Source organism: Sebastes umbrosus, chromosome 9, assembly GCF_015220745.1.
Source record: "Sebastes umbrosus isolate fSebUmb1 chromosome 9, fSebUmb1.pri, whole genome shotgun sequence".
NCBI lineage: Eukaryota > Metazoa > Chordata > Actinopteri > Perciformes > Sebastidae > Sebastes > Sebastes umbrosus.
The window spans coordinates 22,721,310-22,748,669 of record NC_051277.1 but is presented as its reverse complement, the minus strand read 5'-3'; the positions used below and the strand labels follow the sequence as shown (position 1 = coordinate 22,748,669).

Below are 27,360 nucleotides of genomic sequence, written 5' to 3'. Positions count from 1 at the left end.
GAGACCCCATCCGGTCCTGACGCTTTCCTGATGTTGACTCGGCGCAGGACGGATTTGACCTGGTGGTGTTGGAGCTTTATTGGTTGGTCCTTCTCAGGTAGTGCAGGCTGGATGTTGGTTTCCTTGTTTTCCCGGTCGAACCTAGCGAAGAAGTGATTCAGGGTATCAGGAAGAGTGTTGTCTGTGGGACTTGAGGCTGTATAGTTGTTTTTGTAGCCAGTGATGGTTTTTATCCCCTGCCACATGCTCTTGGAGTCGTTGTTCTTAAAGTGCTCCTCTATGCGCTCTTTATATCTGCGTTTGGCCTCCCTGATCCCCCTCCTCAGTCTCTTTTGCGCCTCTTTGTATTCCTGCGAGGTCCCAGATTTAAAGGCAGAGTCCCGTGCTCTGAGCAGGGTCCTCACCTCGCCGTTGAGCCACGGTTTCTGATTCGGAAAGACTTTGATGGTTTTTGTCCCAACCACACCTTCAGCACAAAAGTTTATGTAGGAGAGGACAGCCGTTGTGTGTCCCTCCAGATCTGTCTCCTCAGCAAATATTTCCCAGTCTGTGGTATCAAAACAGTCCTGTAGAGCTGAGGTGGCTTCCTCAGTCCACACCTGAACTGTTTTAATGGATGGTTTCTGTCTACAGATCAGGGGTCTGTATGCTGGAGTCAGAGACAGGGACAGATGGTCTGATAGTCCAAGATGTGGGAGTGGAGTGGCTCTGTAGGCATCTGGAATGCTGGTGTAGACCTGGTCCAGTGTGTTTTTCTCTCTTGTAGGGAAGTTTACATTTTTGAAAAACTTTGGCATGACAGATTTTAAGTTGGCATGGTTAAAGTCTCCTGCTGCAATAACAAGGCTGTCTGGTTGTGCTGACATGTAGTTGTTAATGGCACTCTGTAGCTGCTCCAAGGCTAGCTTAGCGTTAGCATTTGGTGGTATATAGACAGCTGTTATCATGACAGATGTAAACTCCCTGGGCAAGTAAAAAGGTCTACAGCTCAGCATCAGGTATTCTATAGGTAAATAGTCCCTTTAAGGCAAAAATCATTTTAAAAAATCTGTCTGGAGAAGCAAAACATTTTTGTGATGCATTGTGATGGAGGTAACACAGCTTATAGTCTAAGTATATAGTATATAAGTCTAATGCAGTGAGGGCCAAAGTGCAAATGTACCACGGAGTATTAGGGCCACATTGAGGGGAAAAACATCTGAGATTTACAGAATAAAGTCATAACTTTACGAGAAAAAAAGTCGTAATATTACGAGAATAAAGTCATAACTTTACGAGAAAAGAAAGTCATAATATTATGAGAATAAAGTCATAACTTTATGCTAAAAACAAAGTTGTAATATTACGAGAATAAAGTCATAATATTATGAGAAAAACATCAGAAGTTTACGAGAATAAAGTCATAACTTTACGAGAAAAAAAGAAAATAACACGTAAAATTACTACTTTATATTATGACTTTATCCTCGAAATCTCAGATTTTTTTTTTTTTCTCAATGTGTCCCTAATACTCCGTCGTACCGTCGTACAATAGACCTACAACAATGATAAATAAAAATGAAAATATAAAAAAAAGACAGCTGTTCATTTCCACTAATTTTTTTTTTTTAAATCCACAGGGAGCCACTGGAGAGGTGTTTAAGAGCCGCATGTGGCTCCGGAGCTGCAGGTTGCTGACCCCTGCCCCAGGTGATAGATGAACTACTATATGGGCTTACAGGACACAGGGGACCAAGGGGTCAGGGGGAACCTCTAGTATTTATGTATAGGTGTACAAGTTACAAATCTCAGGAAAGACCCACTATCCTATGGAAAGCCCACACTAATATAAAATGCAACGTAAATTATGATAAACTCTGTCTTGTCATGCTTAAATATGACATATCTTTTTTATGTTTTTTAGATTTCACTGTTTTTTTTTTTGAATATTTTATTTTCAATTTTTTTCAGTTAACCAAATATACAAAACACAAACTCACATAAACATGGCTCCAAATTCCCTCAATGTCATCAGGCTACCTTCTCCGGCTCCACCAGGGATGACTTGGTCCTGTCTATCCTGACAGAGATCAGACAGTCACATCTAAAAGATGTCCTGGTGGAGAGGATCAAGAGCTTCTCATCAGTGCTGCTAACTGAGATCGTGGACGTTGCAGCGGGACAGATTTGCGGGATGTTTCAGCCCCAGAGCCCCAGAGTGCCGGCTCATCTGACACCTGCTGCTGAACCTTCAGCCAACACTCCAGTCCAGGCTGAAACTGAGGAGCCACCAGCACCCGGTCCAGAGACAGACTCTGCTGTGGCGTCACCTCCACCAGCTTCTCCGACACCCCCTGATGAACCTCCATCCAGTACAGATGTTGAGGCCATGGAGGATGCAGATGAGAAGCCACGCCTGGAGAGTGTCCCCCAACCAACCAGAGAACCGGACTCTGCTGCTGTTCAAGTGTCTCCGACACCCCCTGAGGAACCTCCATCTGTTACCGATGTTGAGGCCAGGGAGGATGATAATAACGAACCTCACCTGAATGATGCAGAACCCATCAGAGGACCAGACTCTGACAATGACAAATAACGTCCAGAAACCCTCACAGGTACTGCATTTAGCATAAAAAATATGCTCAAATCATAACATAGCAAACTGCAGCCCAACAGGCAACAACAGCTGTCAGTGTGTCAGTGTGCTGATTTGACTATGGCTTGACCCAAACTGCATGTGATTATCATAAAGTGGGCATGTCTGTAAAGGGGAGACTCGTGGGTACCCATAGAACCCATTTTCATTCACATATCTTGAGGTCAGAGGTCAAAGGACCCCTTTGAAAATGGACCTGACAGTTTTTCCTTGCCAAAATTCAGTGTAACTTTGGAGCGTTATTTAGTCTCCTTCGCGACAAGCTAGTATGAGATGGTACCAATGGATTCCTTAGCTTTTCTACTTTCATATGATGCCAGTATTTTTACTCTGGCTTTTTTTTTTTTATTGCGTTAAAGAAATTAGTGGCGTTAAACCGATTTTGCATTAACTCCTTATCAACACTTTAACTTTGACAGCCCTACTTTATACTCATGTTGCCCTGCTGTGAAAAGAAAGCATGTGGCCTTGTGGGACATTACAGATCTCAGCTGAACACTGTGTAAAACATAGTGGATGAGATGCTCTTCTAACAGGACTGGAAATAGGCCTGTCAGCCACTCTACAGGACATGTGGCCAAGTACCAGCTCACCATGGCAACAGCTGATCCCAGAGAGGAGAAAATGATCCATGAATAAGAATTAAACCAACAGCGTTTCTCCACTTTCCAGTAAACACTTGTCATCTTGTATGCTATTCATTAAGATACAGCAAAGTTCAACTTTGCAGCTCCAACAGACTGTTTTAATAATTTATATCTTATATCATTCTTCTCTACAGTCTCAGTGGATGTTGTTTATGAATATTCACAGTAGGTTAAGCACCAGGCATGCTCTCACACACACAAACACACACAGCCGTGTACTTCTATCTTTGTGAGGACCCTCATTGACATAATGCATTCCTTAGCCCCTTACCCTAACCTTAACCATCACAACTAAATGCCTGACCCCAACCCTTACACTAACCCTAACCTAAACCTAATTCTAACCTGGACCTTAAAACCAAGTTTGAACCCTCAAACAGGCCTTTTGAAGATCTGTCTAAAAGAGAGGACAGGCCAAAATGTCCTCACTTTCCAAAAATGTCCTTACTCTGAATAGATAGAATAGAATAGTGACTTTATTGTCATTGTCATGGAAAACAACGAAAAACAGTTGTATAGGTCACTGAGGGAGGGTAATGTGGTCCCAATCACTTTTTCTGCCATCCTCACCACTTTCAATGGTTGCCCGATAGAGATTAATCAGCAGGTGTTGAGGAAGTTGAGCCTGCCTCAGCTTCCTGAGGAAGTAGAGTCTCTGCTGAGCCTTCCCCACCTGATGGGAGATGTTTCTGGACCAGGTGAGGTCAGCCGAAATGTAGACTCCGAGGTATGTGAAGCAGTCCACCCTCTCTACCTCCTCTGAAGGTCTAAAACTCAAATTGGTCCTCACAAAGACAGCTGTAGAAGAACACACACACATACACACACAGACCTGCTCGACTGTGTTTGCTTTATTTTTTGGCAGTGGAGAACATCATTTAGTTATTTCAATAATCATTACTACATAATAGATAACATAGATAACCCTATAAGGAGCTCTCAAACAGTGGCTCCCAGTCATGTGACCTACCTGATAAGCTCATTACGTCATTACGTCACTAGAGGGCGTCATCTCAGCCAGCATAAGAGGAGTCAGCGCCTCCAGAGTGAGAGGAGGAGAAGCGGACAGACAGCCACAGAGAGCGGTCACCGTGTCATCCTGTAGACGGCACGATGCAGTCCGTCTTACCACTGCTGCTGCTCGGTCTGCTGCAGCCATGCACCGCCGGAGCCCCGTTCAAACTGGTAGGCTACCTGTTGACACACACACACAACACCATGCATAGCAGGAATCCACATAGAGAGAGATATATAAAGACAGACGTGACAACTTATTGCCACACCTGCTCTGTGTTGACCTTAGTTAAGCTGTAACAGGTGATTTGTTTTAATGTATGAAGTAAGCTACAAAATGCAAGTTTTTTCATAATTTGGCTTAAATGTTCAAAACAATAATGTACAAACTAAACTAAATGGTATGGTATTTAGCTGTCATTTCTTCTATATTCCATGTGGTGTTGACATTATTGTGATTAATTGTCTCAGCAACATATGAGACAATCAGCCACAACAAAAAGTCAGTAATTCCTCATTTTTTACTTACTTTATTTATTTACATATTTTATTTTATATATTTTTATTTATTTTGTGTGTATATTGTATGTGTTTTATTATTTCATGTGCGTAGTGTGTTTCTAAGTTTGGTGTCATTGCTGCTTTAAGTCTTGTATTTGTTTCCATTAGTGTGATATTGGTTATTTCCTTTCTTTGTTGGGATGGGAGGGAAAAATGGATACAAAATAGAAGAGTACTCTGTAATTTATATGCCTTGCAATGTTCTTCCAATTTAAAAAAAAAAAAAGTCAGTAAGTAGTTAATCCACACTTAGGGGTGGTAACAACCTTTTTTCTGCAGCTTGTTTTTCAAGTTGGCAAATGCTGGCCTCCAACGCCCAGTGGTTTGTACAAATTACATATAAAGCAAATGTGACAATCAAATCATGATTGTTGTGATTTAATTGCAAGATGTAGAGGGCATTATTTCTCAATGGATAAAAATAAACTGAGATCTGTGAGTGTTATTGTAACCAATTTAACCAAGTGCCTCTGTTTCTTTGAGAGCTGCTCTCTCTGTTGACATTGGGCTAACAGCAGTTGTCAGTAGTCTAGCCAACATAACAACCCAGGTGAGTAGGAACTGTTCGTAGTGTCCCATTTGGTTAGGGTGTACGCCAGGATCCATTCAGTAAATAAGCAGCCGTCAATATTTGCATTGGAAACAGACATTAGACACTAAACAGTAAAAATGTTAATTTGGTCATCAGTGCCTTCTCAACATTTCTCAGTGCATTAAAAAATCTAATTTGTTCTCAATTGCCGTATATAGATATGTCTGGGACTCATGCAGGGCTGTCACTAACGTAATGTCATAATAAATGTTTGTTTATATTTATATAACACCCATTTTCTAGCCAATAGTAGGCCTTGACATGGGGGTGTTTTGACATTTGTCTTGACATGGGGGTGTTTTGTCAGCCACCCTTTTTAAGGGTGGCTGACAAAACACCCCCTCAGTAATCAAACATTTGTACGAAGTGAGAGAGGTCAAATCCATGTCAAGGCCTACTATTGGCTAGAAAATGGGTGTTATAAATGAGAAATTTAAAAGCCAATAATGGACATATCATGTCAAGTCCACATGGAAGACATTTGCTTTTTTTGCATATATATATATATCCAGAAAGCATCTTTTATAAATACTACACTATAAAAAATGCTGTTGATTGTGTTGGCTACTGGCCAGTTAATACAAATATTACCTGCTTTGACCTGTGTTTGTGTTCCCAGGCATGTGAACCCACAGATGGCACAATTTACCCATACCACGCAACGACTCTGAACGGGAGTCACACTGTCTACTTCAGTGACTACAAGGGCAAGAGTGTCCTCTTCATCAACGTGGCCACGTACTGAGGGTTTACCTACCAGTATGTGGGTAAGAAGCAGCACGACAGGCATCATTATTTTGCGTTGCAGCAAACAAGCTTCTCTACCTCAATACATTTTCTTTTCCATCATCAGACCTGAATGCACTACATGAGGAGATGAAACCACTCGGCCTCACCGTTCTCGGCTTTCCCTGCAACCAGTTTGGGAAACAGGAACCAGGGCTAGCCCATGAAATTCCACTAGGCATAAAGTGAGAAATGTTTCTTTGAAGTTACAGCTCAGTGGATGAAAACACTATGAACCCAACCAGTTAAACAATAAGGTTAAAGCCATATATCATTTATCGATTCTTCCTCCAAAACGTCAACTTTTTGGAAACTTGAAAGTCTGGAATTTATTTTCAGCTTTTAGAAAAAACATCCCCTAAAGAGAATCCCCTAAATCTGAGTCACAAGCTTCTCAGTATACATTATAATGTTCTGTAACATAAGAACCTTCAAAGCTGGATGTAGAGAGGAATTTTGCAATATTGGCAAATCCCCTGTCAATCAACAAAGCTTAATCAGGCAAAACATCCTTTGGCAATAAGCTCGGTTTCTGTTCGAGGCCTCTCTAACACGCATAGAATTTATATCTCAGGTTCCACCAGTCATCTTATATCCATAGCGAAGCCATTGCAACAGGCATGTGTGGTTTTTCTCAGCTCGGTTGTGAATCTAGGGCAGAGTGCTCGGAGGCACGTCCACTGATAAGCTGCCCTCTCTCTGGATTCCAGGTATGTCAGACCAGGCAATGGATATGTTCCAAACTTCCTGCTGTTTGAGAAAGGTGATGTGAATGGAAAGAACGAGCAAGAGGTTTACACTTTCCTTAAGGTACGTTATAGTCTCCGTGATTAAAAACTTAGATTTATATATATAATACCGTGTATCAATAGAGGCAGCCTGTTTATATCCCAATGTGTATAACTAATGCTATATTCCAGCTGTGCACAAACTCTTCAGACAAACATCTCATTATTTACTGGCTAGAAACAGCATGGATTTTGATGTATAAACCACTAGAAAACATTCTCACTAGGTTTCCTATAGTGGATGAAGAACGTTGAGTTATTACAGCATAATGTAAATGAATAATTTACTTCACAAAATATAGATGTGTTGTAATTCAAAGTCCTTCTTGTGCCCATACGGCTCTGTAAGGTGAAGGTTGGTCACTAGACAGTGCACACTTATTCTAATCCTGTGCTTTCTGCCATGCAGACCTCCTGCCCTCCAGTCGGTGACGTCCTGGGTGACCGCAAAAGATTGTTCTGGGATCTCTTGAGGCTCTACGACATCAAGTGGAACTTTGAGAAGTTTCTGGTGGGACCGGACGGGAAGCCGGTGATGAGGTGGCACCCAAGTATCCCCGTTTCCGAGGTCAAAGCCGACATTCGCAAATACCTGCTCTCACTGTACACACAGGAGGTGTTTAATTAGATCTCTGACTATGAAGTACCTGTAGTGAATTTATGTAAGATGTAAAAGAGTAATGTTGACAGATTCTGATACATGAAGATGGCATGCTGAATGAAGAGGAGGCATGAAAGCAGGAACTCTGCGGTGCCTCTTCGGAGTCTGGGGCTCAGGCCAGCTCTCGAGTGCATTCGGGCTGCCCTGCAAATCCCACAGCATCATGTCATCTTCTCATCTCGGGACCTGTTAGTCATTACAACCTAAATGTTAAGTACTTCTAATAAATCATGGAGAACAACACAGATGTGCACTTTTTTTTTTGATGAGAAACTGATATCATGTGGGTGTCATGTCATGGAAAGGTGCAAATTTGTGGCCCCGACATTTCTATCGTGCAATAAAAATGGAAAAGAAATATGAACATGAATACGCAGGGTAAGATGCTAATAGACATTTAGAATAGATTTATTAAGCCAGTCAAATACAAAAAGTCTCACATGTGCTTTTGCCTACAGCAAAAAAAAAAAAGAAAGGGCTACAAACCAAGAAAATACAACTGCCAGTAATTACAGCATACCTTTCAAAGTGCAATTTCTCATTTCAGCTCTCACCCATCAGGACTTTGTTCCCTGTAACTTGTTTGATAAAATGGAGCTTTTTCTAATTCATCTGCACACATTTTTGAAGCCCTTCACTAAGGAATTTGAACGGGTATTCGGTTATAACAGTGGCTTGATTTGAGATTAAAATAGTAACACATAGTATCTCGAGGTGTGGATCATGTGTCTGTTATTATCGGGGCTCTCGACTTTGTGTTACAGCAGTTCACAGGTCGGTCGGCACGGCATGGATTGCTGGTTGTTGAAGTGGACAGAGAGCAGAGCCAGGCATCCTGGCAGAGGTTTGTCCTCTGAGGAGCGGCTGTACTGCTGTAACACTGGATCTAGGGCCTCCAAATGAAGATGAAAATCTTCCTCTTGCTGTCGCTTAACATGGAATAACCTGTATGAAGAGGAAGACCGTCATCTCTGCTGCCTAAAGGTTTTGGTGCTGTAACTTCTATTTACTGTATGTCGGGGCTAAACTGTGGGCGATACAAGATGCAGTAAGATGAGTATGAATATCGGAATGAGTGGTCAAATCATCAAATCAATTGTGGTCAAGTAGAAGTGTTGTGTTTAATGAGATTAGGTCCATCATCATGGGGAAAATAAAGGTTGTGTATGTACTGTGCATTGTGTATTGTGTCTGATACAAACATACAATGTCAATAGCTACAATATATTGGGATTACACTAACAACATAGAAAGAACAGCATTACTAAAGACAATGATTTACACTTAGTCAATGCAACTATCAAAACAGCAGGTTATAAATAAATTATCAATAATCACAATCATGTTTTTGGTATGATACCATCAAAATTCATTTCCCAAAATTTTTGTATTTCAACAACCACTTTTTGAACAGTTACACGTATGGGACATTTCTATAACATCGATGGTACTGAAGAAGTCTTCATAAATCAATCAACATTCACATTGTAAATCCTATGATTCAATGTATATAATCATTCATTGTTGGAATGAGTATATGTTGTCTTAGTCGTATTGGGGAATGGCTTCCTGTAACTCTACAAGTAACAAACTAAGTGTCAAGTTGTTACATATTTTGCAGAGATACAAGCACATAGGTATATTTTCTGGAAAAAAAAGAACAATGTTAATTATTCCAACCTATTTAACAAATGACTTCAGTTCCTGATAAAAAAATCTAAATAATATTTCATGTATATATTCAGAATAGCGAAGTGTTTCACAAATAGCCTTATAAAACGCAAGTATAAACAACATTACAATAGGATATCTACAGTTCAGTAGGAAAATTATAGATCAAATCACACCTTGTCAACTCAAAAACAAACTGATTTCATGCTACTACCCAGACTCCGTTTGGTGGGTACGGTGATGCTTTAGTGCTTTCCAGGGTCAATGTTCTGTCGCTCCCTTTTTCCAAATCCTGCTGCTGCAGCTGCTGCCGCTGCCGCCGCTGCTGCGGACTGATCTGGAGGCACACAAAGGAACAAGACTGCGTCATCTTCACGGTCACAAACTTGCTGATACACACTTCCTTTAAACATTTAGCCATTGTGTGGTGTAATCTTTTGAGTCAATGATGATTGATGGCAATATTCTATATTTTTCATGTCAATAAATCTCATGTAAAGACCAAAACCACAATGAATTGATCCAACTAATAACTATTGTCTCTGTAGCCACAGACGGGGAAACTCAAAAAGTATTGAGAGACGAACTCTCTTGCGGACGCTATAACGCAAATTTGTTTTAACTCCACCAATTTCTTTAACGCATTAATGCAACTTGCGATTTTTAATTGACCTCTTAAAAATCTGTCAGGCCGCTGTCGGGCTCGGCTGTTATTCGATCTTTCAGAGGTTGTATCGGGCTCAGTTTTAAAGCTAGAGTGAAGGTACTAGCATGACGTGAAACTAGAAAATCTAAGGAATGGCCATTTTCAAAAGGGATCCCTTGACCTCTGACCTCAAGATATGTGAATGAAAATGGGTTCTATGGGTACCCACGAGTCTCCCCTTTTACAGACAAACACACTTTATGATAATCCCATGCAGTTTTGGGCAGTTTTATATGCTAAATGCAGTACCTGTAAAGCTTTCTGGACAATATTTGTCAATGTTTTGTGTTGTTAATTGATTTTCAATAATAAATGTATGCATACATTTGCATAAAGCAAGGTAATTTGTCCACTCCCATGTTGATAAGAGTATTACATACTTTACAAATCTCCCTTCAAGGTACATTTTGAACAGATACAAACGTGTGATTAATTTGCGATTAACTGTGGACAATCATGCGATTAATCGCTATTGCATATATTTCAATCAACTGACAGCCCTCCTACAACACATTGTTGGTTTTGGTCTTTCAATGGCATTTTGTTGAAAATAAGGCAAAATACAGAGCAACTCCAGCCTTATCCTTTGAGCAATAAAACAGTGTATAAAATGTGATTTATAACAAACACTAAGAATAAAATATTGTACTTGGCTGGCTGTAGCATACCTGCATTCTCTGGTGGTGGTCTTGAACTCTCTCCTACTGCTCTGGCCCCTCTCGGCTGCGGGAATGACGACTGCCAAGGAAAACCCTGACCAAACAGAAAGCACCACCTTAGTTCACTAAATATACCCATTCATCACAACCAGCAGCCCTCAAGTCTTTGCCGTAACCTAACAATGGTTATTGAATGTAAGCGTGGCTAGGTTGAGCTACAGTTAGACCTAATTATAGCTGCTTGTTCCCCCCAAAAAGATAAGGGGGAGTAGAGTTGAGAGAGAAAAGAGCCTCGTTTCCTCAGAGTCACTCCAGAGACAGAGACAGAGGGGCCTTAGAGGACCCTTACCGGGGTAACAGGCTGGAAGTCTCGTACAGGGGGCGGTGCTGCGGCGGCTGCGGCTGTGGCGCCTGCTGCATTGGGCATCCGGGGAGGGAAGTGTACGGGCCAGCCCTCAAGGCCCTGCGGTCCCACCTGCACAAAGGGACCACAGTAGGGAGGGCTCAGCGGGCCGTTCACTGAGCCTGACGTGGGGTCTGAGGTACGTCTTTCCTGCTGCTGCCCCTACGAGGGATCACAAGTACACACGTGATCCCCAATCAGTGCGCGGCTGCTACTCTCAGCGAGCGCAGTGGGCCACTGCTGACCTTCAAACTTCCTGCCTCCCACTGAGGAGTGTTAACGCTCCACTTGCTGATCCCGAATGTACTGACAAACAAACCTAGCTGGAGTGAGGCTCTTGTCTTGGAGTATTCATTTGTTCAGCATGAACTTATTACAGTCAACATCTATGTGACTGCATTCTGTCACAAGGGGGCGCTAGTCTGCAAGTTTTACCTACTGCATGATGCATCCCAAAGGCTTGTAGAGCAACTTTCAGTGAATGCCTTGGCCCTGATTAAATGTACATGAAAGCGTGGCCCAAATGACCAAACACATCACCTATCCAGGTTGAGGGCACCGTTTCATTTAAGAGTTCAACATGTCTGCAACACGACCAGGCTCAAACCTGAGCTGCAGCCAGTACCTGTTTGTGATGCTGCATCTGCAGTCTCTCCAGCTTACATCTCTCCGTACGTTCTCTCTGACACTCGTTCTGTGCCTGATGAAGCTGAACCACAAACACACAATGAAAAAAACAAAGCAAAACAAACAAATCACACATTAGAGAGCAATTCGGTTATAATTTTGATTCAATTTTATATTATATATATATATATATATATATTTATATTATATATATATATACACATTTGCATAAAGTGATCATATTTGCCAACTCCCATGTTGATAAGTGTGCTAAATACTTGACAAATCTCCCTTTAAGGTACATTTTGAACAGATACAAAATGTATTTAAAATTAACTATGGACAATCATGCGAGTAAATATTTGAATCCATTGACAGCCCTAGGTTCAATGCAAGAAATAAAAGCTAAAGCATTCCTAATCATGCTACATATTCAGGAGAACATACTGCAAAAACACAGCTTACCTGATTGGTCAAATTAGTAATCTGACCCTGGAGTCTCTCAACTTGCCGCCTCAAGTCCTCTTTTTCCTCATTCATTCGCTCCCTGTCACTCCTCTCTTTTCTGAAGTCTTCTTCAAAGATCTTCACCTGAAGTACAAAACAACAAATAAAATGCAGATGAGGAAATATGTGTAAAATTGCAATAAAACTATGTACTTGTGTGTGTGTGTGTGTGTGTGTGTATGTTTTGTTGCATGTCTGACCTGCTCCTTTAGTACAGCAATTTGAGTGAGCAGTTCCTGTTTCTTCCGGTTATTGGCCTCATCGGCAAAGTTACCCTGACCAGGTGGCTGTTGTTGTTGGGAGGATGACGGGGTGTGCAGGTTTAAGGCCTCCTCTAAAGCCTGGAGGAAGACAAAATAAGTATTACACTGAAGGAGATGTCTCTGTGGAAAAGATGCAGAAAGAGAGAGAGAGAGATGAAGTGCACTCACCCTGTTGAGGCGTTGGATCTCCTTCTCCTGGTACTCCCTCTGTTTGCTGAGGGGCAGCAGCTGATCTTGCAGGTAGCGAATCTTCTGCTTCAGCTCAGTGGTCTCAGTGTTGAGACACTCCTTCTCCCCCTGAAATATACACACCCAAAACACTTTTCTTAAGGTTTCCTTTTCCCCCGTGTTTCTGTGTAGTGGTTGTGAAATTTTAGACGAATCCCTCCAGGACGTTGAGTCCTTGCATTCTCACCTGTACATTTTCTATCTTGGACTTGGCCAGCAGCAGCTTCTTGTCGTAGTCGCGCTGCCTCTGCTCTCGCTCTGCCTCCAGCTCAAGCACAGTTTTCTGGGACTCAGCCAGTCGTTGTCTCAGGTCTGTGATCTGACAATTTAAAACATTTAGTTGAGGACAGTATTCACAAGGTAATCACAGTTATAAGATACAATTCCCATAAACACAAACCAAAAAAAAAAAAAATTGATTCAGAGACAACATCTCTCTGGTAAAGATACACATCAGCTGTTGCATGTGTTCGGATACGACCTAAAAAATGTGCGTTATGAAATTATAAACTAAACCACAGTAACAGGGACACATTTGCAAGCACACGCAGTTCTGTTTTTGTGTAAAATATGAACGAACATAGTGACGCAAATGGATATATCTAGGGTTCTGCGGTGTAAACCCGAGGCTGCATGGCGTCGCAGTCTCAACAAAGTGTGAATGTAGGTTTGTTCATGACTGTGGGTGTGCACACGCGTAGGTGTGTGAGTATGAGTGTGAGAGTGTGTACATGTGTGTGTGTCTCTGTTGCCCTCTTGACTGCACCGCATGAGGAAGTCAGCGGGTACCAGGGAGGTGAGGGGAATTCTCACTGAGGTGTGACAAGCCTTGTGGTAAGTATGCTCAGATAGCGAGCTATTGCAAGATTGCACCTTTCCACTGGACAAGCATATAGAACACACACACACGTACAGCTGCTTCACTGCCAACTGATGCACACAAACGTCAGCGTCCTGTGTTCCTTAAAGATATTTCCGAATTGCAAAATGCCTGCCATCTGTCGTTTCAAAGGCAACTTTAAATGGTAAAGAAAAAAATATGTATTTATTATTCCACTGGCATAATGCAAAATGTGTTGAATAGAGTTCATTTTGAACCAAGGCCAATAGATAAAGAATTTTTTTTTCAATTAAATTTTATTTGTATAGCCCAAAATCACAAATTTTCCTCAGGGGGCTTTACAATCTGTACAGGATATGACACCCTCTGTCCTTTACAGATCGACCCTCTCATCCCAAAGAACTGTCCACATACAATATCTATATTGAGTGTGGACAGTTTTATGGAAAATGCAGGATAAATACCCCATGCACTTTTTGTACTGTACATGTAGATGTATCCTTGTACACTTTATAAATGCTTTGCTTTGAATCTAAAAAGAACTGGGCATGTGGAAGAGGTCTTTCAATTTTCCTCGAAATTAAACAGATAAAAAATGAGACAAACATATTTGGTGTACTGGACTGAAATAGCGTGATTTAATAAACTTTGTTTAAAATTTCTCTTTTTTTTATTTAAATGACAAAAATTAAAATGTCTTTCAGAGGAATTCGGAGAGAATTAGGTGTTAATTCTCCTTCAGCAGCTCTCAGCGATGTCTTCCCACACCCGTCACAACAGCTGTAAAGTCATTACTGTACCTTCTGTTCAAACTGTGACTTCATGGAGTTCCACTGAATGTCCCACTGCTTGTTCACCTCCAGTACCTGCAAGCACCGCCAGAAAGTGAAACAAATGACACTGAACATATAGGAAACTAAATACACAGAGACTTTCCCCTATGGCAAAAGAGGATGAGCAGTAAGAGCAAAAAAAGACTCACATCCTTTCTCTGCTTCTCCAAAAGCTTGATCTTCTTTTCGTACACCTCTACATCACAAGGTTTAGTTGGAGTTTTCTCGGCGGCTTTTCCACTCTGGGGGCACACAAAACATTTCTTAATCCACAACATTCCTCCATTACTCTAACCCCACATGTTAAGAGTTTAGAAGTGGGGAAGTTATGAGTCACAAATTAATTGAGAAAACCTTTAATGTATTTCTAAAAAAGTTTAAAATAAAAAATGTATTTGGTATGTAAAGGTGAGAGATTTATTGATATGAGGCAAAGTTGTAAAAAAAATATTTAATTTAAACTACCTTCTGCGGTGTGGTGGCCTCCATCTTGGGTCTGACAGTAGCTGATTCCTCCTTCACAGGCTCCTCTTTGGGCTCTGGAGCTTCGTTGTCAGATGGCGCTGTAGATGCTGCTGTTGTTGCTGCTGCTGCTGCTGCTCCTCCCGTGACCAGTTCCTTGAGTTTCTGATTCTCCAGTCTGAATCAGAGAGAAAATGAAAATGATAATGTTTGTGAGCAAGGTCCCTTCCCAGAGTTTGTTGAAGCCTTAGACAGCTTCAGGATGTCCTTTGGGAAGAACCTATGATACCCGCTGGGTGCAATGACGCCAACAGAGAGCAGTGGAATAATCCCCCATCAAAAGTGAAAGCATGGTCAACTGTCAACATCCAGGACAATGTCAATGTTGTGTCACTCAAACAGTAATGGGGGGCTTATTCACACTACATTCAAAAGGTCATGAGAAACAAAATTGTCCCACAGTTTAAAAAAAAAAAAGAAAGATCAGAGGAATGAAAATGGACGTAGGAAATATACTGCAGATCTCACAATGTGTTCTATTTGACCTTACTAATAATAAGGTTTGTGCTCCAGCAGAAGCAACACAAAGCCCAGTCAAATGTGAAAGAAAGGGGAAAACATTACCTCAGATGTTCCAAGTCTTGATTCCTGATATGATGATCCTCTTCCATTTTCTTTCGAAGCTCATTATTCTCCTGTCTGAGCTGCTCACAGAGAGTCTAGAAAACCACAAAACCCCATATCATTTAAAATGGCATCTTTCTGTATAATGATAACATTTTTTTACACAGAGCCAGAAGCAATTACATTTAACACAATAGTACAACTCAAAAAATACTTTGAGTGAAAATGATAAAGGAATACTGTACATGTGTATGAGCAGATACATGAGGAAATACTTCATTCTTCAGTCCTATATTTCACATTTTCAGTCCACAAATTGAAAAACTTGACTTTTTTTTAATTTATGTGAGGTTTTGAAAAGATTTCTTTTTTTTTTTTTTAAATTGAATTTAGTAGTTAATAATAAAAAGAATACAAATGTATATAAAATATATAAAATATTAATATATATATTAAATATAGACCAAGTCACTGCAATTATTGCTTTACTTTGGTATATTAAAATTAGGCCGTAATGTGTTCCAGAAGTTCCAAGTGGTGAATGCACTTCCACTGGTACTACGCAACCTCCTCTTTATCTGAAAATCTATGTTTTACAGGCCTTGAAATTTATATTGAAAATGTTTTTTAATGTTATACTGTTACTCTGCATTTTATTGCAAAACACTTTGTTCTGAAATGTGCTATAGCAATACAGTTAATACAGTTAAAATGACAATATGTTCAGAAAAGGAAAGCTTGTGTTGTGTGCCTGTAGTAGTAGTTGTAGTTGATTATGTCAATGTCATGCACAGAAAAATGCCAAGCCCCCACAGACAACTGTTTAAGACACCACAACTACTGTTGCAGAGGGGAAACAACATTTGTCAGAAAAGAATATAACTTTATATATTAAAAACAATGACCTTTGTTCCTATCTCCACACTATACAAATTAAATCTACCACCGAAAGACTCCTTTTCTAAAGCACAACATTTTACTATGAAATATATCCCTTAAATTATCATATTATCATATCTATGAACCCAGCATGTCATTAAAGTCAATGTGCAAAATTTAATGTGAATGGTTAACAGTTAATACATTAATATTTTAACATTAAAGGGGACCTATTATGCTTTTCCTTATTTTCTGTCATATATACAGTATAACGTTACAATGTCGGATATGCATATTCAACGTGGCAAAAGTGTCAAATAATGAAGTAAATGTATGGAGAAGTAATTCCTGTGACATCATGATAAATCATTCTATATACACTTTTGCTCCCACTGCATGATGCTAACTGAAATAAACTCTTAAATGCCTGTAATGCCATGTTGGAGAACAAGCTTAAATCTAATGAGAGTGATGGTTGCTTTTGTAGTTTTTTACTTCTGTCATACTGTCATCGTGTCGCATACCTCTGCATGATGCTAACTGAAATAAACTCTTAAATGCCTGTAATGCCATGTTGGAGAACAAGCTTAAATCTAATGAGAGTGATGGTTGCTTTTGTAGTTTTTTACTTCTGTCATACTGTCATCGTGTCGCATACCTGTAGGAGGGAAGTCCTCTGTTCATTCTTTTGGACCTTAGAGGAGAGATGGTGAAACTCCACAGCCATGCGACCAAGGTGAGCCAACAGCTGGTTCGGGTTGGACTCCTCTGCGAATATGCTGAAGGAGCTCTCTAGTCTCTTCAGCTGGCTGGTCAGCTCGATGTTCTCCTGAGGCAGGACGGGGATTACTCCTGCCACTGACCCAGCCTGGATGTACACACACAGGTAAAACAGTCAGCCAGTCCTCCCTCTCAAGCTGACTCGGTATGCGAGCTAACAATTACGTATGTACAGTATTTCAAACATCGCCAGACTTAAAGATCAGCATACTGTAAGAGTCATCGTGCTACTATTTCTATGACGAGCAGGAGCTGATATGACTGAAAACTCAAACCCGTTTGTCCAGTTGGATCTAAATTTAGTCCAAACAGAAAATAGTTGCCTGTGGTAACACTTTTTACCAAAAATATTCTCTTCAGGTGTGAAACTGTGCCAAAGTAGGTTAGAGAATTTTACAATGTGACAGGCTAGTAAAAAAAACAACATTAGTTTTGATAACATGTGTGCCTGAAATATTCTGGCATAGTGTCCTATTAACACATTCCCAAGGATGTAGTGTGTGAATGAATCAGCTGTGTAATTCTAGTCAGTAATAATCCTGGACTTTCCCCTGGCTGATTCAGGCTGGAGCAACCAGTATTGAGTTTGTTGGTGAGTCACCGCACCAAAGACATGTTCCTAATATTGAGGAAATGGCTATAAAGAGGAAAGGTTTAATTTAGCCTAAATATATTACACAAAATAATTACTTTTGGGAGTTAGCACCAGGAGCATTGTGATATCCTAAACACATTAAATAGTTTGGTAAAATTAAATATTCTTTGGAACTAATTGGAGTTTCTGTTCATCATAATTTGTGTCACAAAAAAGTCTGGTACTTACAGTCAAGGCATCTGAAGTCTTCGCATCTACATTCACAACCTCAAACTCCTCCTGTAAAGACCAAAAAGTAAATAGCACCATAATACACGTAGGGACTGTAAATGCATCAATAAACTTGAAAAAATAAAGTAAACATCCTGCAGTTGAGAGCTGCCAGATGTCATAGTCTAGATCCTTATAACGTCTGTATCTGGTGTTATTTACAATTCCACAATTGTCACAAAGTTGTTTCTGCCAGCACCAAAAGCTCTCACTCAGTACAAATGACTTACAGTGGGCTTCTCAGGCTGAAGGGTCCTCCCTAAACAGCTTGTTTGTTCCTCTTTCTGCTCTGCAGTGGGGTGTAAACAGGGTTTACCTGAAATATGGCATATAAAACCAAAGTTAATGCAAGTTTCCACAAAGAAGAACAGCATGCCGTATGATTACAACACCGTCCAGAGTAATAATCCAAGTATGCGAGACCTACTTTGTGTCTCAGTCTGAATGGGTCCTCCCATACACAGACTGGCGGCAAAGCTGGAGGACTTGAGGGCCTCGTTGTCTCTCACAAGTTCCTCCACTCGCTGTCGAAGCCTTGATGCCTCCGATTGAGACTCTTCCAGCAAATCACCTGTGAGTTTAAGAGAGATCTTGTCTCTTGTCCAGCAGCACTTCACTTGAATTTCACTTGATCTATCTTACATTTTTTCAACAAACACTGCCAAGACTAGATCTATCAGCACAAGCAGTCGTCAAATATGATATGATAGAAGCTCAGTGAGAATATACGTGCAAATAGCACTCCTTTGGTGAGTCACAAAAGGAGCAATCAGGCCATCCACATCGCATGCAACCTTTTCAACGCACTACCGAAGAAGATCATCAGGTTTTACTACATCCTATTATGCCTTTGTGGGTGCATTAAGTTAAAATCAAATGATGAATTTAGTGCTGCTACAAAATGCAATTCTGTTATAGATTTTACAAACTATAATAAAGAAATGAATGCCCTTTTACATATATACATCAATCTGGAAAAATTAAATCCTGAGGTGTTGAGTCACAAAACAGATGTGTGATGCCAAAGAGCAGCTGGCATTAGCGCTCTCCGTCCACAACTTTGAGGTAACCATGCTGTCTTTAGGAACCTACCTAAGCTCTTAAGTCCCTTCATCCGCTCCCTCAGTATGCTGTTCTCCTCCAGTAGCTGTCGATAGCTGCTTCCCCCTCCGGCCTCATCCCTGGCCTTGACCTCACTCCCACCTGGATCATAGATGCGGTACGGGCCTTTCCCTTCCATCGCCGTTGCTCACTTCCTAGACATGGTCCTCTGAACTGTGAAAAAAACAAGAGACAAACTGTTATTTTCGGCTTAATTAAAAAGCATTAATGTACCGGGGAAATACTCGGCGGAAGATAAAAAGAACAAACATTTTTAAAAATGCAGATGTAGCTGACCTTTATAGAAAACAAAAAGTGCTGATAGTAAAGCTTTTTACACATAGGACTGAGGACTTGTGGTCCCCCTTCTCTATGTAATAAGAGAAGCAACTTTGAATCCTAAATTGAAAGGTGTCATAGAGGTAATTTTGAAAGTATATGGAGAGGTAGGCAACATGTTGAACAGATGATGGAGATAATAATCCAGGATGAGACAAACAAGTTTACCTCTTGGTTCTCATAGTGCTTACACTAGAAACCCCCTTGAACCACAACTTATACTGTATCAACATTACAACCACTCAGAAATGGTGTTTCTGTTATAATTTATAGCAACACTAGTGTTAACTATCAGGTAAAGAAAATAAAGACAGCTTTGAGAGGACAGAAGTAGCAACAACATCACCACAATGCTACCCTGCATGAGTGAAACATATGGCAGGAATGATGGCTAAAATATGCAAGTTAAACATTACCTCTTGATTTCTCATAGTGCTTACACTAGAAACCCCCTTGAACCCACAACTTATACTGTAGTAACATTACCACCACTCAGAAAATGGTGTTTCTGTTACTTTCTTGATGGCAGATTAAATAAATACCACCCACTCAGACATGCTACTGTATGTGTAACCTTACTGGGAGTTACCTAGCTAGAAAACACACACTTGTCTTTTTTGATATATTTACTGTATTGTCATTGTTGTTATTATATACATATACATATATATATATATATATATATATATATATATATATATATCTTGTCCTAATTGTTTGTTATCACTATTACGTAGTCATATTATCTCTTTATATTAATCTTGTCTCTCAAGGTGGAGGCTTCAGATAAGCCCAGTGGGTTTTTTGCCTCTTCCTGCGCTGTATATTATTCATTTTTTTTGTTTTGTTATGTTGTATAGTCTTAAATTGTGCAAAACAAACAAATAAACAAAAACCTTTTTCTCAATTTATAATTTATAGCAGCACACTAGTGTTAACTATCAGGTAAAGAAAATAAAGACAGCTTTGAGAGGGCAAAAGTAGCAACAACATCACCACAAAGCTTCCCTGCCAGAGTGAAACAAATGGCTCAAATGGCTAAAATATGACAACTACAATGTTCATAATCCAGGATGAGACAAAAAGTTTACCTCTTGGTTCTCATAGTGCTTTCACAAGAAACTCCCTTGAATCCATAATTTATACTGTAGCAACATTACAACCACTCAGAAATGGTGTTTCTGTTACTTTTTTTGATGGTAGATTAAATAAAATACCACCCACTCAGACATGGTACTGTATATGTAACCTTACTGGGAGTTACCTAGCTAGAAAAACCTTTTTCTCAATTTATAATTTTTAGCAGCACACCAGTGTTAACTACCAGGTAAAGTAAAGAAAATAAAGACAGCTTTGAGAGGACAAAAGTAGCAACATCACTACACTGCCAGAGAGAAACATATGGCAGGAGTCTTGATTAACATTACAACCACTCAGAAATGGTGTTTCTGTTTCATTCTTAATGGCAGATTAAATAAAATACCACCCACTCAGACATGCTACTGTATGTTACATTACTGGGAGTTACCTAGCTAGAAAAAACCTTTTAAACGCCTTTTCTTAATTTATAATTTATTATTATTGAGTGTCAACTATCAGTTAAGCTCGGTAAAGAAAATAAAGACAGCTTTGTGAGGACAAAAGTAGCAACAACATCACCACAATGCTGCCCTGCCAGAGAGAAACATATGGCAGCAATGTGGTTGTGATGGCTAAAACATGACAACTACAACCTTCATATCCTAGGAGGAAAAAGGACACAAAAGCAGAGTAAAAAACACTAAAATGTTACGTGAATCCTGCTAACAAACATCTCACCCAAATAGCCGAGAGTCAAATACAGCCCAATCTATCAAATGATAGCTACCTTGATTGGCTGCAGAAGGCTAATATTAGTTTTCGCTGTTGTCATGCAAAGCGCTGCTACTAGCAACATCCTCGTTAGCTCGTGGCTAGCAACCACTATCACTAAGACGACGGGACAGGAAGCCTGCTTAGCTTCTTCTTGTCTTTAACCCCACTACAGAGACTTTTATCGACGCAGTAAGTCAGTGGGAAAGCTGGAGTTTAAATGACAGACAAAAGAACAAAGAGGTGTCTTTTTGTCTGGATACCTTTCTCAGCTCGCAGTGGCCTCTCGTCGTCTCTCTCTGCCAGACATCTATTGCGGAAGTGGTCTACTGGTCTCTGTGCTGTAACCCGGGAATTTCCACCTCGTTTGATGTAAACAGCGGGTTTGATTGACAGCCCGGAGGACCAATCAGAGAGCAGCTGCCTCTGTCAGTGTGGGGAACCAACAGGAGGCCACTGACTGTAATGTAAACACTGGAGCAATAATACTTCACTAATTCATATTTTAATGGTAGAGAGTTTATCAGATTGACACATTTTAAATATGTACATGAATATTCATGTTTGTGCAAGAATGGCTCATATACAGTGTACTTTAGACTAAGCTACTGGAGTTACCCTGCACTATACTCATTTTTAACAGTCTCTTCTGCACTATATTCACTTTTAACAGTCTCTTCTGCACTATACTCACTTTTAACAGTCTTTTCTGCACTATATTCACTTTTAACAGTCTCTTCTGCACTATACTCATTTTTAAGTCTTTTCTGCACTATATTCACTTTTAACAGTCTCTTCTGCACTATACTCATTTTTAACAGTCTTTTCTGCACTATATTCACTTTTAACAGTCTCTTCTGCACTATACTCATTTTTAACAGTCTTTTCTGCACTATATTCACTTTTAACAGTTTCTTCTGCACTTTTTTAATAGTCGTGTATCACAGCTGTTACCCTGCACTATATTCAGTTTTAACATTTTTTCTTCATCTCCTTGTATTTTTATATCTGGTATATTTACTGACTGTAATGTAAACACTGGAGCCAAAAATGCTTCACAAATTCATATTTTAATGGTAGAGATTTTTATCAGAATGACACATGGAAGGACTTTTAAATATAGATAGATAGATAGATAGATAATAACTTTATTGATCCCGAGGGAAATTCAAGTTTCCAGCGTCACAGTTCCATAGTGCAAAACATGTTAGTAAAAAGGTAGTAAAAAAGTTAATAGTACAAAGTACAAAAGAATATACCAGATATAAAAATACAAGGAGATGAAGAAGAAAACTGTTAAAACTGAATATAGTGCAGGGTGACAGCAGTGATACACGACTATTAAAAAAGTGAATATAGTGCAGAAGAGACTGTTAAAAGTGAGTATAGTGCAGGGTAACAGCTATGATACACGACTATTCAAAAAGTGAATATAGTGCAGGGTAACAGATATGATACACGACTATTCAAAAAGTGAATATAGTGCAGAAGAGACTGTTATCTGTCCTGCAGACCGTCCTCCTTTGTCCCCCCCTCCCTAGAGAGGTGTTGTACGGTGTTTACAATGTAAACACTGGAGCCAAAATGCTTAACTAATTCATATTTCATGGTAGAGATTTTTATCAGAATGACACATGGACGGTTAAATATGTACATGAATATTCATGTTTGTGCAAGAATGGCTCATACACAGTGCACTTTAGACTAAGCTACTGGAGTTACCCTGCACTATACTCATTTTTAACAGTCTCTTCTGCACTTTTTTAATAGTTGTGTATCACAGCTGTTACCCTGCACTATATTCAGTTTTAACAGTTTTCTTCCTCTCCTTGTATTTTTATATCTGGTATATTTTTTTGTACTTTGTACTTTGCACTATTAACTTTTTTACTGCCTTTTTACTAACATGTTTTGCACTATGGAACTGTGATGCTGGAAACTTGAATTTCCCTCGGGATCAATAAAGTTACTATCTATCTATCTATCTATTTATGACACTATGGGTGAGTAAAACTGATCATCAAAATCACTCTTTTTTATCTAATAATTTTAATTTTAAAAACTTCTTATTCTTCTTTATTTACCTCTTGAAACTCACCCAACATAGTCCTCATGGGACAAACCCGACCATGTTCACAGAATGACTTTTGTCTTCATTGATAAATTTAGAGAAGGGGCTGTTGGGGCTTTCTGTGATTGCATCACTCATTTCCTCTGAACTATAGGAGGGCAATACATAAGGCCTTGTTCAAGATACATTGATCTTTTAAAACCCACACTGTAGGTTAACAAGAAATATTTGGTATGAAAGCTAATGTCATATATATATATATATATATATATATATATATATAATATATATATAATGTTCATATTGTGATTAGGGCAATAAATGATTATTTTTATTATTGATTAGTTTGACGATTATTTTTCTTTATCAATTAATTGTTCAGTCTATAAAATATTTTTAAAAAAATTCCATGAAGCTCAAGTTGACGTTTTCAAAGTGATTGCTTTGTCCAACAAACAGTCCAAAACCTAAAGACCCTCAGTCACAGAAGTAATACACTATAGGCCTACACAGCAATACACTAAATGTTGATATTTGAGCATTAAATGACACAAACAAATTATCAAAATTACGAATTAAGTTGGTCAAGATTAATCGCATGATTGTTGATAGTTAATTGCAATTAATCACAAAATTAATTGCACAAGTATTTAATACTCTTATCAACGTAGGAGTGGGCGAATGTGCTAGCTTTATGCAAATGTATGTATACAGTATATTTATTATTGGAAATCAATTAACAACACAAAACAATGACAAATATTGTCCAGAAACCCTCACAGGTACTGCATTTAGCATAAAAAAATATGCTTAAATCATAACATGGCAAACTCAAGCCCAACAGGCAACAACAGCTGTCAGTGTGTCAGTGTGCTGACTTGACTATGACTTGCCCCAAACTGCATGTGATTATCATAAAGTGGGCATGTCTGTAAAGGGGAGACTTGTGGGTACCCATAGAACCCATTTTCATTCACATATCTTGAGGCCAGAGGTCAAGGAACCCTTCTAGCTTTAAAACTGAACCTGCTACAACCTAAAAATCCCATGTTGCGTTAATGTGTTAAAGAAATTAGTTGTGTTAAAACAAATTTCCGTTAACGCGTTATTATCGTGTTAACTTTGACAGCCCTACTACTTAGTTTTCTGTCAATCGACTAATTTACTAATGAATCAATCCTTTCAGCTCTGACCGTGATACATTAAATAATACCATGATGAAGATTAAATGTCATCTTTTCCTGGTCTTGAAGTCAAACGCGATATGATTTTAAATATTATGTCAGTCACAGGTTAAGAGGTGTTTGTTGAGGAGCACCTGACTGACCAACATGACTGATTTAGAGCAATAGTGACATCTTGTGGGAATAAACAAACAGGTAATCTGTGGTCATATTTCCTCAGGGAGTTACAAAGATCATTCTTCAGTTAACTGGAAGCACAAACTACTTCTGATGCAATTCATCTTGTGACACACAATTAGTCTGAACCACACAGAGGTGATAGTCCCAACTGAGTATTGTACGTTTCTACGGCTCTGTAATGGGTCAAAATTATTAATTTAACTACCAAAAAGTCTGATATGAATCACAAGTAAGTTGTGCTTGTCCACAACAACAATTAAGACAAACCTTCCATAATGGTTTTAGATTTCAGAGCATCAGCCAAGTTGGAGGTCTTATCAGGAAGCATGCTGTGTTAACACAGGAAACACCCAGTTTGCAAACCATGTAACATGACACGATTTCTGATAAATAAATCTAAACTAATCAGAATCACACCCTAGTTTTTCCTCTTTATGTGGCAACCATTATTACTTCCTGTAAGGAAAAAAAAATGCACATTGATTGCGTACACCAGTTATATTGACGTACATGTTTAACCTATACTGTAATAGAGAAACCAGTTTACTAATAGGTTATATAAAAATAGTACTTTCCATGATTAAGAATTTAAAATAGGAGTTCACTATACTACTCATTTCTCTTCTTGACTTAACCACTCTGATAAATGAATGAGAACCAAACTATAAAGAAAGTAAATTAGTGAGAAAACAAGAGTGTGGGTAGACAGCCCGTAATATAATGTGTGTGTGCTTTAATAACAATAAACCATATTTGAAAATCCTTTTCATACATAAAAAAGCCGCTTAAACTGCTTAACATTCAATTGAAGAGTCATGTGCTTCAATAAAACCACAAAAACGACAAACAATAACATTTTCGACCATATAGTATGTGGACCAGCAGACCAGAAAACACTGTTAAAACGTGTGAATGTGTTTCCAAAGAGAGTTATTAGACCACCAAACACATTGTCCTTGTTTATAGGTGCAAAATGTTTCCATACATAGACAGGCTAGTGACTCTGAGCCTGCCAGCACTAAAACAAAAGCCAGAGGATACAGGAAATGTCACCCATCTTTGAATACTCCGAGGCAACAAACTTTGTTTTTTCCTCCCACCTAATTTTTCCAAAATATTTCAAAGCATTTTCCTCATTGCACTAAGACAGGAGAGTGAGCAGATGACATGTGGGAAGGGTTAATCATCAGATTGAAGCCCACAGTGTCACAAGTACAGAGCATGCACCCCACCCTGCTGAGACACAAGGACAGTCCAGTCTCCCATCTCCTAGCAGCTGATAGTCATTAACTCTGTGCTGCTTAATACAAAATGTCCTTTTGTTAGCCGACTGATGACTCCAGCTGTCCTCCCGAGGCCTTAAACCAGGGTCGTCCTCACTGAAGATTCTCTATCACTATGCCAAAAATGTGGACAACATGTGCACAGACTGGCAACAGATAAGCTTCAATGTTAACTCTGACAGGCTCTTCATATCACTTTTTTTTTTACTGAAAATCGAAACTACGACCAAGAAACCAGTGAGACAGATTGCCAAGTACTTTTCCCTCAAGCTCATGTATAAATAATATTAATGATAGAAGAAGAATACAATTTATTTTTAAGCTAAAAAATCATGTTATACTGTTCTTTACATGGATTTAGCAATATATATTCATGTTGTAAAGAATTACAAAATCATATTTACCAGCAGGGTGTTTGCTTAGGCAAGCAAGTACCCACTAAGACAGAAAATACCACACAATTACAGAGCTTATGGCATCATATAGGGCAGAAATCAATCTTTTCATGCTGTTACCTCCCATGTAATGTTCCAAACACAGAACAACAACACTCGTTTCACTTACAACATAACTAAAATTCAACCTGCCCTGAATAATAATTTAAGAAAACAAGACACTGCCACAAATAATGACAATAAATCTAGTATGCTCCGTTACTATACACCTCAAATGTTAAAACAAATACACAACAACTCACCCACACATTCAGCTTGTCGGAGAGAGGCACTTTTTTAAGGAAACTGGTGAATAGGGGGGGAAGCAATTTCACTGTGAGACTTGGGGAATTCCCATAAAATGGCCTGATACTGTACGCTGAGCCTGAACACAACCCGGTGTTTGTCCAACTGTGTGGCCTGCCTTTACTGAGTAACACAACACATGAACAAAAAAAACCTGAATGCATTTAGTTAGTCTTGTACAGTACAGTAGCTTGCAGCACGTACACACATTAATGCATGCAAAAATACGACACATGACACGAAGAGAGAAGCATTCATGAGAAATGTATAAATGACCTCTTATATACAGTATACTAACTTGTGTATACAGTACAGTACAGTGCATGGCTTGTTTGCACGATCACATCATGATACCACTATATAATCATGAAGATAGAAAAGTCAAAAGCTAAAGCAACACCCATAACTCACTCTGCAGCTTTGAAATGACTTCAATCTATTTAATTCATGCTGCGAACAACACCACAGCACAAACTTCCCCTAGCTGTCAAAAGGGAAATTCAAAATAGGCTATTTTGACATTGGTTGCATTTTTAACAATGTGCTATTGAAGTAAATCTCTCATAATTATCATCAAAT

The 27,360-nt window shown here is 39.3% G+C and overlaps 2 protein-coding genes across 8 annotated transcripts; one reads left to right on the top strand and one right to left on the bottom strand.

The window, feature by feature from the left end:
- The first annotated feature begins 4,314 nt into the window (after window positions 1–4,314).
- Window positions 4,315–7,927, top strand: gpx3 (glutathione peroxidase 3). Its single transcript, XM_037780531.1, has 5 exons — window positions 4,315–4,467; window positions 6,069–6,216; window positions 6,303–6,420; window positions 6,946–7,045; window positions 7,433–7,927. Exons 1-5 carry the CDS (start codon window positions 4,396–4,398, stop codon window positions 7,649–7,651), a joined length of 657 nt encoding a protein of 218 aa, XP_037636459.1. The 5' UTR covers window positions 4,315–4,395; the 3' UTR covers window positions 7,652–7,927.
- Window positions 7,928–8,065: 138 nt separating this feature from the next.
- tnip1 (TNFAIP3 interacting protein 1) lies at window positions 8,066–26,849 on the bottom strand. Of its 7 annotated transcripts, XR_005208236.1 has the most exons (19): window positions 21,587–21,736; window positions 19,125–19,307; window positions 18,460–18,603; window positions 18,263–18,348; window positions 17,991–18,041; window positions 17,046–17,255; window positions 15,509–15,603; window positions 14,888–15,062; window positions 14,572–14,664; window positions 14,390–14,455; window positions 12,936–13,067; window positions 12,689–12,817; window positions 12,458–12,598; window positions 12,216–12,341; window positions 11,749–11,832; window positions 11,070–11,285; window positions 10,730–10,814; window positions 9,532–9,692; window positions 8,066–9,330 (listed from the first exon to the last, which is right to left on the bottom strand). XR_005208236.1 is itself a non-coding variant. In XM_037780522.1 (18 exons), exons 2-18 carry the CDS (start codon window positions 19,270–19,272, stop codon window positions 9,601–9,603), a joined length of 2,073 nt encoding a protein of 690 aa, XP_037636450.1. In that variant the 5' UTR covers window positions 19,273–19,307; window positions 26,739–26,849; the 3' UTR covers window positions 8,066–9,600. The 7 variants fall into 7 exon arrangements, 6 of the variants coding, with proteins under 6 accessions (XP_037636450.1, XP_037636447.1, XP_037636452.1 ...); XM_037780522.1 differs by lacking the exon at window positions 21,587–21,736 and adding an exon at window positions 26,739–26,849 and having other exon boundaries at window positions 8,066–9,692; XM_037780519.1 differs by having other exon boundaries at window positions 8,066–9,692.
- Between the last annotated feature and the right edge of the window lie 511 nt (window positions 26,850–27,360).